A 17,708-nucleotide genomic window follows, 5' to 3' on the forward strand; every position below is an offset into this window, starting at 1 on the left:
TGACAGTATGGCCTCCTGACAGTCGCGCACAGAGCATGAATTATAGATGACTGATGCCGCACTGTGAGTGAGGTGGCTGACATTAAACCAAAATGGCAAATGTGACACATAATGGTTATGATGTATTAAGGAGGGTACGCCTGAGTAAGTGTGAGCTAAATGCCTAAAATGGAGGACTCTCACGCTCCAAAGAGAAGGCCTTTCACAACTCCATAAACCTGCTTGTTCTAAACAGTGCAACAATTATTACAGTACTTAATGAAAGAGCATGTGTTTTCCTGTGAGTTGAGTGGAACATAGAGATGTAGTGGTACTTCAACCTTATATAGCCCATGGATAGAAGTGCCAGGGCTTAGCCCATTGCACAAAATTGCTGTTTATATGTTGGATATCATTCACCTACTCTCGTTGAAAGTAGTTATATCATCTTTGATATAAAAAAAAAAGACTGCACTAGTATCATACAAAGGGGGGCAGGTAAATTGCACCACTAATCAAAAACAACACAAACCCAACCATTTATAAACCCCCAAAATGTTTGATAAGATGTTGTGATGTTTAATGATGACATAAAGTAGGCAGGCGTCTTTGACCAGAAGAGTAAAGAGTCACATTTGCTCCTATTTTATGATCATAACAGATCTCCTGCTATTTATTCTTTGTATATATCTGTTGTATGGTGGTTCTTGTTGTTCTACCCAGACTGCACAACACATTTCCTAATTGAGGACAATAAATGAGTATTCTACATGCCAAAGCATTCTAGAAGTGGGTTTGAACATCTCCAGGAGCCTAGCTAGATTTAGCACTGTCTTCTTGGGTATGTGTCAGAGAGCCTGGTATAATTTACATTTTAATAATTTTGCAGACACTATTATCCAGAGCAACTTACAGTAGTGAGTAGATACATTTTTGCGTTTTTCCCCCCATAATGGTGCCCCATGGGAATCAAACCCACAACTCTGGTGTTGGCAAGCACCATGCTCTACCAACTGAGCCACATGGGACCACTGATCAGCCCCTTCTCCAGTCTGCTAGATGAGTACTGGCTCTCAAGTCTCTCCATTCTCTCACTGCCGGAGAGCAGACAGGTGGAACATATGAGATCATAACAATAATCAGAGCCATGCGAATGCAGCTATGTAAATTCGATGTAAATTCCCTCTGTGTTGAGTGTCCTTCCCAGTAGCCTATACTCATGGCATACAGCATGACTAATGGCGGAAGGATTCTCCTCTCATGCAAATTACATTGATCTGATGAATGGAAAAATAATCGACAATAATCAGCTCGTTTTTGCGTGTGTCATCGATGTTGGCCTGATTAGAAGTGCGCAGCACATTTTCCATGGGGGACCAACTTGGCTGATAACCCCCCCATCACATTAGGGCTTTGGCCTTAACAGATCACCACTGCTCAACTTCTGCAAAGGGGAATTCTTTGTTGGTGGAGGCGAACTTGTCTTATTTAAGAGCGACGGGATGTTGGATGAGGAGCTCTCCCATTGCTCGCACAGTGTAATCACAGCGTTTTAATCTACAAGACACAGCACCTTACCTGCAGCTAGCAGCCAGTCACATAAAAAAAAGAAAATCACAGTGACTCAGTCGCTCACTAAATCCCTTTGCTTTCCCAGCCAGAGCAAGACAAAGCAAGGCAAGGAAAACATCACTAGGTTCTTAATGAGAGCCCTACTTCAAGCCTTCTAACCGGAGATAATCCTAAACATCTAAACCACCCACCGCCCCATAAAACAAGACGTGATGTGCTAACGTTGCGCTAGTTACTACCTGGCCGAGGTAATAAATCAGCTTACTTTTGCTTGTTTTTTTCCGACCAGAACGTTTTTTGGCTGCCGCTCTGCTGTACCAACGTGTTGTTGTTCACTGCACCCAGGCTTTTTCTAGACCCTGCACACAGCTCCAAGCTTGCAAGCCGTGTCTCTCTGTGTCAACTCTGATGCCGCTGCCAGAATCAATAGCTTTCTCATTGGCCGTGGAGTTGAATCTGGTCTTCAATAAAATGTCCCAGCCCTTGTTGGAGGTGCTTGTTGGGGGCTTACTGTTGGTCCAGTTTTCTTGTCGCAAGCTCTATTCTGGTCATCAGTTGTGTGTTTACAACCTTGAACTGGCGTGTTGGTTGGCAGCAGTAGTGCCAACCCCCAGAGGACTGCGTCTTCCACTAGAATTCTGCCTTTTCTCTAATGAGGCAAAAAACATATGCCCTTGGACAAGCTGGGGAGAGTAATAATGGTTGTGTTTGAATGGAGAGCCTGACAGGCCATAGGCTGGCACATACTCCTGCACGCGCACACACACTCCTTCTCTCCCCGAGTCAGTGAAGCATAGCCCCATCTGTGCACTGTGTGGGGAGCATGTTTCCCATACTGCTTCACACGAACACTTTGCTGGAAGTAAGTATCTCATGAAAACATAGCAGGCAGCAAATATAGTGAGTGAGAGTGAGAGAGAGAGAGAGAGAGAGAGAGAGAGAGAGAGAGAGAGAGAGAGAGAGAGAGAGAGAGAGAGAGAGAGAGAGAGAATTTAGAAATAAGAGAGAGTTCAGTAAGTCACAGCCAGGGCTGCAAATAGTTCCCATCATGTCTGGCACAGACATGAGCCTCCAGTGTCATCATGACACTGACTTGGTTGTCACGGTTACCTTCTGGCAGAGTGACTAATGGACAAGGTGGAGAGAGGGAGATAGGGAGCGCATGAACAAGAAGTGGGAGTAAGAGAAATATTTTCATTATGTTTATATTGTAAATTAATAACTTAATTTCTAAGGTGCGCTTTGGCAATATGTACATTGTTACATCATGCCAATAAAGCTATTTGGATTGAATTAAAAGAGGGGGAGACACAGAGCGAGACATAGAGAGGGAGGTAGAGGAATATAGAGAGAGGGGGAGACAGAGAGAGGGGGTGACAGAGAAAGAGGGAGAAAACAAATAGAGCAAGAGGAAGTTTGAGAGAGGGAGACTGAGAGAAAGGCAGAGAGAGGGAGGGAGACAGCGAGAAAGTGAAGAAGAGAGAGGGGACAGACCAAGAGAGAGTGGAAAGCCTCTGCCACTCTGTTTGCCTTAACCCACTGTCTCAGTCATGTTCCAATTGACAGGTTGTTTTATGGGACTTGTCTACAGTATAATTATTAAGTTTTCTTCAGTCTTTGGTGAGATTAAAACACTATTAGCGCTCCACCATCATACTCTCCAGCTGTTGCATTTGTTTATGACCAAAGTGTTTAATGACACCTCCGCTTTAGTCACCTACACAATTAGGTTTAATGAAATACAGTGCCGGCACATTGAGCAGGAGAAACATGGGGTGCTGGAGACTTGTTGAAGAGAAGAGAGGAAGATGGAATGTCACCTCCTTAGCTTGCAAAGAGAGAGAGAGAGAGAGATTTTTGAGTGAACAGACTCACTCATACATCATTGAAAGGTTGGTCATGGCCACGTCAACACCATTATCCCAGAAACCCTAGACTAACTCCAATTTGCATACCGCCCCAACAGATCCACAGATGACGCAATATCTATTGCACTCCACACTGCATTTTCCCACCTGGACAAAAGGAACACCTACGTGAGAATGCTATTCATTAACTACAGCTCAGCGCTCAACACCATAGTGCCACTAAAGCTCATCTCTAAACTAAGACACATGGGACTAAACACCTCCCTCTGCAACTGGATCCTGGACTTCCTGACAGGCCGCCCCCAGGTGGTAAGGGTAGGTAACAACACATCTGCCACGCTGATCCTCAACACGGGGGCTCCTCAGGGGTGCGTGCTCAGTCACCTCCTGTACACCCTGTTCACCCATGACCATGCACGACTCCAACATCATCATTAAGTTTGCTGACGATACAACAGTGATCACCGACAAGAAAGCCAATAGGGAAGAGGTCAGAGACCTGGTTGTGTGGTGCCAGGATAACATCCTCTCCCTTAACGTGATCAAGACAACATTTTAGTCATTTAGCAGACACTCTTATCCAGAGCGACTTACAGTAGTGAATGCATACATTTCATACCTTTTTTTTACTTTTGTACTGGTCCCCCATGGGAATTGAACTAACAATCCTGGAGTTGCAAACACATTGCAAACACCATGCTCTACCAACTGAGCCACACCAAAGGAGATGATTGTGGACTACAGGGAAACGATGCCCCCATTCTCATCGACGGGGCTGTAGTGGAGCAGGTTGAGAGCTTCAAGTTCCTTGGTGTCTACATCACCAACAAACTATCATGGTCCAAGCACACCAAGACAGTCGTGAAGAGGCCACAACAATGCCTATTCCCCCTCAGAAGACTGAAAAGATTTTGCATGGGTCCTCAGATCCTCAAAAGGTTCTACAGCTGCGCCATCGAGAGCATCCTGACTGGTTGCATCACTGCCTGGTATGACATCACTGGGGCCAAGCTTCCTGCCATCCAGGACCTCTGTACCAGTCGGTGTCAGAGGAGGGCCCAAAAAATTGCCAAAGACTCCAGCCACCCCAGTCATGGACTATTCTCTCTTCTACCGCACGGCAAGCGGTACCGGAGTACCAAGTCTAGGTCCAAAAGGCTACACCTGTTCTATTCGGCGCATTTGACAAATAACATTTGATTTGAGCACACAATGTTTGTGTGTGTGGAATTGCGTGTGTGTATGTGTGTGCGTTTAAGTGCTCTCCCACCACCGTCCACCCTAGTTGCCGCCGCCCTGATTTTGCTTTGCAGCAGCTGCAATTTTTGTTCCCTAGAATTACACAAATGTTAGTGTTCACCCTTCACGCTGTAACATTGGCTGCTCCTCAATGCCGAAATATTAACGCTAGTTAAGAGTTGGCGTGTTTAAATATTTATGCATGTTTGCATAAATTATTCATCGATTTTTTTATGCTACCCAAAGAGTACTCCGTTTTTGATGAGAGACTAGAGCATTTCCATATTGCAAGGTAATCCCAGCAGCACAATATTTGTGGCTAAACCCCATGATGTACATAGGCTCTGGAAATGATGGAAACTAGATGGTAGAGGACTGTTTGTTGAATAGCTTGACAGCTTTCAGTTAGAGTCATTAGAAAGTGAACACGCTCTGCGTAACAGTGTCATTCACTTCAAAGTGGATAACGGCACCGTCAGATTCCTATTTCAGGAGTGTATTTCATTACACAGGTTGATCCTGTGTGGCTCAGTTGGCAGAGCATAGCACTTGCAATGCCAAAGGGTGTGGGTTTGATTCCTGCTGGGTCCACCCATACCAACATATTTGTACACATGACTGTAAATTACATTGAATAAACGTGGCTGCTAAATGCCATAAATTACTATTAGGTTATCGTCAGATGATTTCAAAACGAAAGTAGAAATTACAGTGCCTTCAGAAATGATTGTGTAGTAGTATAGTATGTGATTCACACCCCTTGACTTTTCCCAAATTCTGTTGTGTTACAGCCTGAATAAAACATTTGTTAAATTGAGATTTTGTGTCAATGACCTACACACAACACCCCAAAATGCCAAAGTGGAATGATTTTTTTTTAAAAATGTTTTCAAATTAATAAAAAAATGGAAAGCTGAAATGTCAGTAAGTATTCAACCCCTTTGTTATGCCAAGCCTAAATATGTTCAGGAGTAAAAATGTGCTTAACAAGTCACATAATAAGTTGCATGGCCTCTGTGCAATAATAGTGTTTAACATGATTTTTGAAGGAGTATCTCATCTCTGTACCCCACATACAAATATATGTAAGGTCCCTCAGTTAAGCAGTGAATTCCAAGCACAGATTCTACGACAAAGACCAGGGAGGTTTTCCAATGCCTCATAAAGAAGGGACCCTATTTGTAGATGGGTGAAAATAAAATAAAACTGTGAATATCCCTTTGAGCATGGTGAAGTTATTAATCACACTTTGGATGCTGTATCAATACACCCAGTCACTACAAAGATACAGATATCCTTCCTAACTTCGTTGCCGGAGAGGAAGGGAACCACTCAGGGATTTCACCATGAGGCTAAAGATAACTTTAAAACAGTTACCATGCCTTCAGAAAATATTCATGCCCCTTGACTTATTCCACATTTGTTGTGTTACAGTCTGAATTCAAAATGGATTACATTTATTCTTATCCATCTTCACATAATAACCTATAATGACCAAGTGACTCCATGTTTTTAGAAATGTTTGCAAATATTTGCCCATTATTCTTTTCAAAATCCAAACTCTGTCAAATTGTTTGTTGATCATTGCTAAACAACCATTAACAGGTCTTGCCATAGATTCTAAAGCAGATTTAAGTCAAAACTGTAGCTCGGCCACTCAGGAACATTCACTGTCTTTTTGGTAAGCAACTCCAGTGTGTTTTAGATTATTCTCCTGCTGAAAGGTGAATTCATCTCCCAGTGTCTTGTGGAAAGCTGATTTTGCCTGTGCTTAGCTCCATTCCGTTTCTTTTCTATACTGAAAAACTCCCCAGTCCTTAACGATTACAAGCATACCCATAACATGATGCAGCCATCACTATGCTTGAAAATATGGAGAATGGTACTCAGTAATGTGTTGTGTTGGATTTTCCCCAAACATAACACTTTTTATTCAGGACAAAAATGTAATTGCTTTGCCACATTTTGTGCAGTATTACTTTAGTGTCTTGTTGCAAACAGGATGCATGCTTTGGAATATTTTTTATTCTGTACAGGCTTCCTTCTTTTCACTCTGTCAATTAGATTAGTATTGTGGAGTAACTACAATGTTGTCAATCCATCCTCAGTTCCTCCGTCCCGCTGTATCCCTTTAATCAAAGACGTGTACTGTGGGTTATAGGGATCAGGGAACCTAGGTAAAATTTCAAAAACACCCATTCAAAAGCTTTAGACTTTTATTTTCTTTGTTTCTACCGCGGCAAGTTAGCCTTTGATAAAATATTAGAGGTAGAGTACTTCTTAATCACTAAGAAGTACCTTTCAGAATCACCTTTATTCGCCAAGTACATTTACCTGTACCAGGAATTTGACCTGGTAAAGTGGTGCTGGCATTGCCTTACAATAAACAGTTACACAGACAGATACAGACAGATAGAGACAGATACAGACACAAATACTGTAATCAAAGAATATGTCTTGAATTCCTGACTATGTATTGACAAATGTTATCTCTGTTGTTGTGTTTTGCAGGTTGTGGAGACGAACCTCGTGGCATTCGACTGTCACTGGATCATCATCAATGAGGTCAGTGCTGAGGCAGCCACGTTGTCTGCCACGGTAACACAGTAGGGGTACTGCCGAACACTGAGAGAGGGGAGGGTGGGGGGAGAATCATGAATGCATACAAACATGCTCACAATCCAAATACTCCAAAATGCTCACAAACATACATGCTTTACTGGTTTTCACATGTTACTGCTGGAACATCGTTTGAATCCCACTTCTAATTTAACATTCGTTTCATGTTGAAAGGACAGCAAGGGCCAGGTTTTCTCTTACTTTAATATGGATGAGGGCTTATGGTTGTAATAATTCTCCTTTATCTACAACTTACCACACTGACGTTTTTCGGAGGGAAAAGCGGAAGCATTCATAATTGATCGTTCCCCTTCTATATACAGTATGTATGTGGGGACGTGGGGTATGGCATGAAAACCGTCTGGAACGCTCTGCCCTCTCTTCTCTTCCTCCATCCCTTTCTCCCTCTCTCCCTTGCTCCCCTGCTGTTTGGCTTGTTTCACATGGTGGGGCGAATGAGGACAAACGCCAACGCACTGATCCAAACTAATACTGACAAGTGTGAAAAAAAAGAATGCCATTTAAAGAGGAATTAAAATGGGGTCTGCCGATGACGGAGGGACATTTTTTAATCTGATAAAGTTGAGGCAGGAGGGATTTAGGCTGCTGGGGGATGTCCCCTGTAGTTTCCTGGATGGTTTGGAGGGAACTAGAGGGTGCGGCCGAATACTATCTCCTTTCTCCCTGAAATGTGCACTCATTCACTACTTCCCACAAACAATGGATTGGTGGAGGCATGGGCTTGTGGGAGTTTCTTATACCAGTCATTTCCTTTCAAATCAGTGAAGGCAAGTGTGCACAATCTGGTAGGAAGGAGAAACGATACGTTGTTTTCAATGAAACTTCACAATACTTTCGATTTGGCTACTGCGGGGCAAGAAGACCCCAGCTCCGCTACAACAATTGACAACTACGTGTCGTTTTCAAGGGATCGTTAAATAAATGTTAGAACTATTTGGTTTTAATATCATCACCTATTGGGCATAGTCAGAATCAAATGTTTACCGATCATGAAAGCAAGCAGTTACTTTCTGTAGAACGCTGATGATCGAGCTAAATGGGCGCAATTGTTTGGCATGGAATAATCGCAAGTTTGTTGGTCTGACTATGATATTACAACCAAATTTATTTAACAATCCCTTGAACACAGCACACAGTTGTCAATGGTTTTAGCGGGGCTGTGGGTCCCCTTGCTCCCAGCAGCCAAATTGAACGCTCTAACCTTATTGTGACGTTTTATTGAAAGCAACCTATTGAGCCATAGCCAGAGAGTCACAGTCCCCCATGTTATATGGAAGGCCTGATCTTATCTTTCTAGGATAACACTCTGGGTGTTGAAAGAGCCCAAATGTTTCTTACACCAACCTGAATCCTTGGACAGGCTAGGGATTCAAAGCTAAAGAACATGTCAGTAATACCAAACTAGAACAGACTGATAGCATTACTTCAACTCAGACTGAACAGCGTAGGTAGTAGCATCAAGTTATTCATAAATATACTAGGTGACAATACAGTCCTGGACCTCCTGTGGATGTAATATTGCTGGTCTATGTAGAGATAAACCCGCTCTCCTTTTTCAAATGTCAATCGCCTTAGCATTTTGCCCGCAAGTATTAGATGTCAAGTTAGATGACATTCTACTTGCAATATGGACTCCTAGGCATGGCTGATATGTCATGTATTCGAGACAGGATAATTGTGAAGAAAGGAGCCTGGACCAATTCCTAACTGTAATTAAGCCTTAACCCCAGTCATGTCCCAATCATTTACACGCACTGACATTCCAAGAGCTTTTAGTACACCTGTCCACTGAAAGTCAAAGTAGTGGGCGTTTTGTCAATTAGTGAGTTCCAGCACTTCGAAGGAGTGTGTGCTCTTGTTAATACCTCCCTGACAATGTTTATTTGCTTGCACGCTCGGGGCATGTCAATGCTTTTTTGGTGGCAAGTTCTGCATTTGAGAACTTTTCAGTGTTTCAGAGCTTTGCGAGATAATCGCTTCTTACATTTTCCTGGGTGGAATATTTTGGGCTGCTGCCCATTACAAAAGAGATTGGCTGTTGACATGGCAGGTGTGTAGTTGCGGTCTGTTTGGATGTGGAGAATGGCCACCAGAGTAATGATATGAGTGGTGTGTGTTCTTAGGATGTGGTCACCATCGCCAATGTCATGCAGCTTGGTTGGATTTTGGAGCTAACTTCTGCTCTCATCAACTCATCAGACCCTGCTCCCTGTGCTCTGCGTGCCCAGAGCAAAACAGGGAGAGATGTTTTTGGGGCAAAACGCCTGCCTGCAGTACGTCTGCCTGTCTGGCTGTATGTGTGTGTGTGTGTGTGTGTGTGTGTGTGTGTGTGTGTGTGTGTGTGTGTGTGTGTGTGTGTGTGTGTGTGTGTGTGTGTGTGTGTGTGTGTGTGTGTGTGTGTGTGTGTGTCTGTGTTCATGTGTCTTCTTTTGTGCTCCTGCAGGAGATCTCAGACCAGGACGTCCAGGAGCTGGTTATGAAGTCTATCGGGCGTCTGACCCTGATCAGGCAGACCTTCCCCCTGCCCCAGAACACCAGCCAGCGCTGCGTCAAGCACAACCACCGCATCAACACCTCCCTCTGTGACCCCAAAGACCCCAAGGCTCAGACACTGGAGGTAACACACACAACAAAGCTGTGTACCAAATGGCACCATAGTCCTTATATAATGCACTACCTTTGACCAAAGCCCCCTCCTCCCCACCCCTTTTCCACCTCCCCTTCCCCCAATCACACGACTTCTAATGATCTTATAGTTGTTGATGGCACCAACATTGTTGCCACGTGCCCCAGGTTTGTGTTCTCCCCCGACATCCTAATATATTTTTGGGAAAGTGGGCCCACATTTTGTTTGTATCAAACATCATAACTCATTGCAATATTATCATGGAAATGTGGCATGTCATTTCTCTGTTGTTATTTGTATTTTTTTATGTGTCCCGGGGCAGCAATATGTGTATACAATTATTGTTGTACATCAAGGCCTCAATTACAGCAAAGGAAGGGAGGGAAAGAGAGTTTGTTCCCCATTATCTTATTGTATGACTAGTGTCAAACCACAATATGAAGTGTCATTAATATACCATTGATTTATGTGTGTATGTAGAGAAGCCTAGAGGGATAGATCTTGTGAAACTTAAAATGTAACAACCAAAGGCTGTGAGCAATGTATCTGCGTTGACAGGTCAGTGAAGGTACTGAATGGTAGTATTACCGGTGATAGAGATGTTCAGCTTGTATGAAATGTCACTGTTCTTAGTCCATTGAATGACTCCGGAAGGTACACATTGTACCCATTGCTTCAGGTTATATCAGTGACACATAGAGACTGTGCTTAGTAAGAGGCATAGAAGTAAGAGGCATTTTGTTCAGTAAAAGACTGACATCAGACAGACCGATAAACCTTTCATACAGAAAGGTATGCAGGAAGGCAGGCTGGCTTGCTGTCTGACACAGACAAACAGACAAGCAGGCAGACTTACAGACAGACAGTGTTGAGTGTGTTGTGAAGTGCTGAGGGGACAGACAGGGACAGACAGAGAGCAGGGGAAGTCAGTGGAGGACAGTGTGTGCCCGGTGCAGTGGTGAGTGGTGCAGTTAGGCCTGTTTTGTCTGTCAGTGTGGAGCCAGAGCAGCTCAGCGGTCAGGAGAGTGGCCCAGAAGAAGCCCAATTTCACACTGCGCTGGAGCGCATCATCTGGGTCTGCCTGACCACACTTTCTCCCCCCTCACACACACACACACACACACACACACACACACACACACACACACACACACACACACACACACACACACAGTCTTGTATAACTAACCTTGTGGGGACACATAATTCAGTCCCTTTCAAAATACTATTTTCAAAATACTAACCCTAAACCTAACCCTTATCCTAACCTTAACCCTAACCCTAACCTTAACCTGAAAACCTAACCTTAACCTTAACCCCAGCTCCTAACCCTAAACCTAATTCTAACCCTAACACTAATTCTAACCTTAACCCCTAGAAATAGAATTTTACCTTGTGGGGACTAACAAAATCCCAGTCGGTCCAATTTAAAAAAAAAAATGTATTCTGGGGACTTCTGGTGCATTCACGCACACACACTCCTTGCCCCCTCCTGGATTGCAACGCTCAGTGATCACCCAGCCTCTCACAGGAGCCAATCTCAGCAGGCAAGCCACTGCCGCTCCTCACGCTCCCAGAATTTCCATGACCGCCAGATGTTGGCCTTTAACTCAGCTTTGTTGCCCCCCCACACACACACGCACACACACACACACACTCAATAGTTGTTTAGCTCCAGTGCATCCATTCTGGCATTCTAGCTACCCAGGCCAAACCAACCCTCCCTCGCCCCCCTCCCTCGACCCACCATTCATTTCACACAAGTCAAATGCTTATTTTCCCACTGTGGCTGAAAACACAGACGGCCAGGAATAACAATAGTGTTTCTTAGTGAGTCAAGAGGATTTGCTGTCATGCTTTTTCCCTCTCTCTTCAGGTTGTCGCTCTTTTTATTCTGTCTGTGGACCAGTCCCTATGGAGCAGTTAGGGCACTGGGAGCTTTGTCCTTTTTCTGAATACAGAGTGCTCAGGCAGTTCATATTGGGCATTTTTTGGAGCATTTGCCTTGAAACTACAGAGTAATAATCCTTTGTTGCAATCCAGTACAACCACGTCCTGATCCCTCTTTATTAGTGTTTTTGCTTTGGAATGGAGAGAACAGCAAAGAAAAATACACGCTTACAAAGTTCCAGCCATTTTGTACGAGTCATTTTGTGTGTTTTCATCTAGTGTCCCACTCAATGTAATTGGTATTGTCTGTTCAGTGTGTGTGTGTGTGCGCAAGTGCAGTTGTCTGTGTGTGCACTTGCGTATGTGCACAATTGTGCCTACGTGTGTGTGATGAATGGAACTAAAGCACCATCCATCCACCATGCATATGTAACCGATGTGAAATGGCTAGTTAGTTAGCGGTGGTGCGCGCTAATAGCGTTTCAATCGGTGACGTCACTCGCTCTGAGACCTGAAGTGGTTGATCGCCTTGCGTTTCAAGGGCCGCTAACTAACCGCTAACTAGCCATTTCACATCGGTTACACATAGGTTTAAACCTATCTGAACATTTTCTCTGCGAATATCCGCAGCATTTAAACCATTATTCCTAATCATTATTATTATTAATGATGTGGTTGGAAGCAACAGTACAATCACCCAGCATACTAAAACAGGAGTTGTGTTTTGCACGGGAGCCTGGTTGCATCCCAAATTGCACCCTTTTCCCTATAAAGTGCACTACTTTTGACCTAGGCCCATAGGGGAACCCATTGGGCTCTGGTCAAAAGGACAAATAACTGCCAAAAAAAGGAAACAGCAACATAAAGTGTCTTAATTTGGCGTTGGTTCAACACAAGCCAGAACAGCTTCAATGCATGTTGGCATAGATTCTGGAACTCTATTGGAGGGATGCGAGACCGTTCTTCCACGAGAATATAGTTGTTGATGTTGGTGGAAAACGCTATCTCAGGTGCTGCTCCAGAATCTCCCATAAGTGTTTAATTGAGTTGAGACCAGACTGCCATGACAAATGGTTTACATCATTTTGTCAGGTATTTCTTCGTCGGAGGACGATAACGAAATCATCGTCGGAAAAAGATGACCAATACGCAGCAGAGTTGATATAGTTCATTTTGAACATTTAATAAACTCAAAATGGATATACAAAAATAACAAAACAAACTCACGATAAACTGACAGTCCTGTTAGGCTTACTTACTCTAAACACGAAACAATCACCCACAAATAACAAACACAAACACACCCTAATATATGGGACTCTCAATCAAAGGCAGATAGACAACACCTGCCTTCAACTGAGAGTCCCAACCCCAATTAACCCAACATAGAACCAGACATACTAGACTAAACATAGAATACATGGAAACCAAACAGTGCCAAAAAACCCCGGAATACTAAATCAAATGCCCCTTCAACAAACACACCACCCCGAACCACATAAAACGAATACCCTCTGCCACGTCCTGACCAAACTACAATACTAATTAACCTTTATACTGGCCAGGACGTGACAGTACCCCCCCCTTAAAGGTGCTAACCCTGGAAGCACCTTAAAAAAAACAACCAAAAAAACCAACCCCAAACAACAAAACCAAAATTCCCCTCTACTAAAGGGAGGGAAGGGAGGGTGGCTGCCGTCAACGACGGCACTGTGCTACACCCCCCCTCCCCAACCCACCTATATCTGGAGGTGGCTCTGGTTCCGGCCGTTCCAGGCTGTCGGGCCACTCTGGCATCGCCGGGGGGCAGTCGGGCCAGTCTGGCAGCTCGGGACAGTCTGGGCAGTCTGGCAGCTCGGGACAGTCTGGGCAGTCTGGCAGCTCGGGACAGTCTGGGCAGTCTGGCAGCTCGGGACAGTCTGGGCAGTCTGGCAGCTCGGGACAGTCTGGGCAGTCTGGCAGCTCGGGACAGTCTGGGCAGTCTGGCAGCTCGGGACAGTCTGGGCAGTCTGGCAGCTCGGGACAGTCTGGGCAGTCTGGCCACTCCGGCAGTTCAGGGCAGTCTGGCCACTCCGGCAGTTCAGCGCTGGCGGGCAGCTCCGGCGACTGTTGACTGGCGGGCAGCTCCGGCGACTGTTGACTGGCGGGCAGCTCCGGCGACTGTTGACTGGCGGGCAGCTCCGGCGACTGTTGACTGGCGGGCAGCTCCGGCGACTGTTGACTGGCGGGCAGCTCCGGCGACTGTTGACTGGCGGGCAGCTCCGACGACTGTTGACTGGCGGGCAGCTCCGACGACTGTTGACTGGCGGGCAGCTCCGACGACTGTTGACTGGCGGGCAGCTCCGACGACTGTTGACTGGCGGGAAGCTCCGACGACTGTTGACTGGCGGGAAGCTCCGACGACTGTTGACTGGCGGGAAGCTCTGACGACTGTTGACTGGCGAGGCTGGGTTAACGCACTTGAAGGCTAGTGCGGGGAGCGGGAACAGGACGAGTCGGACTGGGTTGACGCACTTCCGGGTTCGCACGAGAGACAGGAGCTGGAAACCCAGGGCTATGGAGGCGCACAGTCGGTCTAGATCTTACCTCCTGCACAACCCGCCTTGGCTGGATGGAACTAGTAGCCCTGTACGAGCGGGGTGCTCGTACAGGGCAGACTGGGCTGTGCAGGGGCCTGATGGTAGCCGTGCGTAGAGCGGGAGTTGGGTAGCCTGGTCCTCGGAGGCGTACCGGCGACCAGATGCGCTGCGCAGGCATCCTCCTACCAGGCTGGATGCCCGCTCTAGCACGGCACCTGCGAGGGGCTGGAATAACGCGCACCGGACTGTGCGTGCGTATGGGTGAGATAGTGCGCTCCTCAGCGAAACATAGCGCTCTCCACCCCATACGCTCCTCCATATAACCACGGGTAGCTGGCTTCCGGCTCTTCCTACGCCTAGCCAAACTACCCGTGTGCCCCCAAAAAATGTCTTGGGGGTGCCTCTCGTGCTTCTCCCTCAGCGCGTCCATGGCCTCGTACCTCCGCCTCTCTGCCTTGGCTGCCTCAATTTCCCACTGTGGGCGGCGATAATCCCCAGCCTGGTGCCAAGGTCCGGCCCCATCCAGAACTTCCTCCCAGGTCCACTTCTCCCGCCAGTCCAACTCGAAGTCCCTCTGCTCCTTCCTCTGCTGCTTGGTCCATAGTTGGTGGGTGATTCTGTCAGGGATTTCTTCGTCGGAGGACGATATAACGAAATCATCGTCGGAAAAAGATGACCAATACGCAGCAGAGTTGATATAGTTCATTTTGAACATTTAATAAACTCAAAATGGATATACAAAAATAACAAAACAAACTCACGATAAACTGACAGTCCTGTTAGGCTTACTTACGCTAAACACGAAACAATCACCCACAAATAACAAACACAAACACACCCTAATATATGGGACTCTCAATCAAAGGCAGATAGACAACACCTGCCTTCAACTGAGAGTCCCAACCCCAATTAACCCAACATAGAACCAGACATACTAGACTAAACATAGAATACATGGAAACCAAACAGTGCCAAAAAAACCCGGAATACTAAATCAAATGCCCCTTCAACAAACACACCACCCCGAACCACATAAAACGAATACCCTCTGCCACGTCCTGACCAAACTACAATACTAATTAACCTTTATACTGGCCAGGACGTGACAGTACCCCCCCCTTAAAGGTGCTAACCCTGGAAGCACCTTAAAAAAAACAACCAAAAAAACCAACCCCAAACAACAAAACCAAAATTCCCCTCTACTAAAGGGAGGGAAGGGAGGGTGGCTGCCGTCAACGACGGCACTGTGCTACACCCCCCCTCCCCAACCCACCTATATCTGGAGGTGGCTCTGGTTCCGGCCGTTCCAGGCTGTCGGGCCACTCTGGCATCGCCGGGGGGCAGTCGGGCCAGTCTGGCAGCTCGGGACAGTCTGGGCAGTCTGGCAGCTCGGGACAGTCTGGGCAGTCTGGCAGCTCGGGACAGTCTGGGCAGTCTGGCAGCTCGGGACAGTCTGGGCAGTCTGGCAGCTCGGGACAGTCTGGGCAGTCTGGCAGCTCGGGACAGTCTGGGCAGTCTGGCAGCTCGGGACAGTCTGGGCAGTCTGGCAGCTCGGGACAGTCTGGGCAGTCTGGCAGCTCGGGACAGTCTGGGCAGTCTGGCCACTCCGGCAGTTCAGGGCAGTCTGGCCACTCCGGCAGTTCAGCGCTGGCGGGCAGCTCCGGCGACTGTTGACTGGCGGGCAGCTCCGGCGACTGTTGACTGGCGGGCAGCTCCGGCGACTGTTGACTGGCGGGCAGCTCCGGCGACTGTTGACTGGCGGGCAGCTCCGGCGACTGTTGACTGGCGGGCAGCTCCGGCGACTGTTGACTGGCGGGCAGCTCCGACGACTGTTGACTGGCGGGCAGCTCCGACGACTGTTGACTGGCGGGCAGCTCCGACGACTGTTGACTGGCGGGCAGCTCCGACGACTGTTGACTGGCGGGAAGCTCCGACGACTGTTGACTGGCGGGAAGCTCCGGCGACTGTTGACTGGCGGGAAGCTCTGACGACTGTTGACTGGCGAGGCTGGGTTTACGCACTTGAAGGCTAGTGCGGGGAGCGGGAACAGGACGAGTCGGACTGGGTTGACGCACTTCCGGGTTCGCACGAGAGACAGGAGCTGGAAACCCAGGGCTATGGAGGCGCACAGTCGGTCTAGATCTTACCTCCTGCACAACCCGCCTTGGCTGGATGGAACTAGTAGCCCTGTACGAGCGGGGTGCTCGTACAGGGCAGACTGGGCTGTGCAGGGGCCTGATGGTAGCCGTGCGTAGAGCGGGAGTTGGGTAGCCTGGTCCTCGGAGGCGTTACCGGGCGACCAGATGCGCTGCGCAGGCATCCTCCTACCAGGCTGGATGCCCGCTCTAGCACGGCACCTGCGAGGGGCTGGAATAACGCGCACCGGACTGTGCGTGCGTATGGGTGAGATAGTGCGCTCCTCAGCGAAACATAGCGCTCTCCACCCCATACGCTCCTCCATATAACCACGGGTAGCTGGCTTCCGGCTCTTCCTACGCCTAGCCAAACTACCCGTGTGCCCCCCAAAAAATGTCTTGGGGGTGCCTCTCGTGCTTCTCCCTCAGCGCGTCCATGGCCTCGTACCTCCGCCTCTCTGCCTTGGCTGCCTCAATTTCCCACTGTGGGCGGCGATAATCCCCAGCCTGGTGCCAAGGTCCGGCCCCATCCAGAACTTCCTCCCAGGTCCACTTCTCCCGCCAGTCCAACTCGAAGTCCCTCTGCTCCTTCCTCTGCTGCTTGGTCCATAGTTGGTGGGTGATTCTGTCAGGGATTTCTTCGTCGGAGGACGATATAACGAAATCATCGTCGGAAAAAGATGACCAATACGCAGCAGAGTTGATATAGTTCATTTTGAACATTTAATAAACTCAAAATGGATATACAAAAATAACAAAACAAACTCACGATAAACTGACAGTCCTGTTAGGCTTACTTACGCTAAACACGAAACAATCACCCACAAATAACAAACACAAACACACCCTAATATATGGGACTCTCAATCAAAGGCAGATAGACAACACCTGCCTTCAACTGAGAGTCCCAACCCCAATTAACCCAACATAGAACCAGACATACTAGACTAAACATAGAATACATGGAAACCAAACCGTGCCAAAAAAACCCGGAATACTAAATCAAATGCCCCTTCAACAAACACACCACCCCGAACCACATAAAACGAATACCCTCTGCCACGTCCTGACCAAACTACAATACTAATTAACCTTTATACTGGCCAGGACGTGACACATTTACACGCTCATGAAACCATTCAGTGACCACTTGTCCCCTGTGGATGGGGGCATTGTTATC

The 17,708-nt window shown here is 47.1% G+C and overlaps 1 protein-coding gene across 3 annotated transcripts in view; it reads left to right on the top strand.

Moving 5' to 3' along the window:
- Positions 1 to 17,708, top strand: part of LOC106580171 (glutamate receptor ionotropic, delta-2) — a 605,308-nt gene that overhangs the window by 381,693 nt on the left and 205,907 nt on the right. For all 3 annotated transcript variants that reach the window (XR_001322822.2, XM_045704300.1, XM_014160933.2), the window contains exons 5-6: positions 7,170 to 7,223; positions 9,742 to 9,915. Coding sequence is in view for 2 of the 3 variants with exons in the window: in XM_045704300.1 (XP_045560256.1) it covers positions 7,170 to 7,223; positions 9,742 to 9,915 (228 nt within the window). In the remaining variant the exon portion in view is untranslated. The remainder of the gene's footprint in view (positions 1 to 7,169; positions 7,224 to 9,741; positions 9,916 to 17,708) is intronic.

This window comes from Salmo salar, chromosome ssa20, assembly GCF_905237065.1.
Source record: "Salmo salar chromosome ssa20, Ssal_v3.1, whole genome shotgun sequence".
Lineage (NCBI taxonomy): Eukaryota > Metazoa > Chordata > Actinopteri > Salmoniformes > Salmonidae > Salmo > Salmo salar.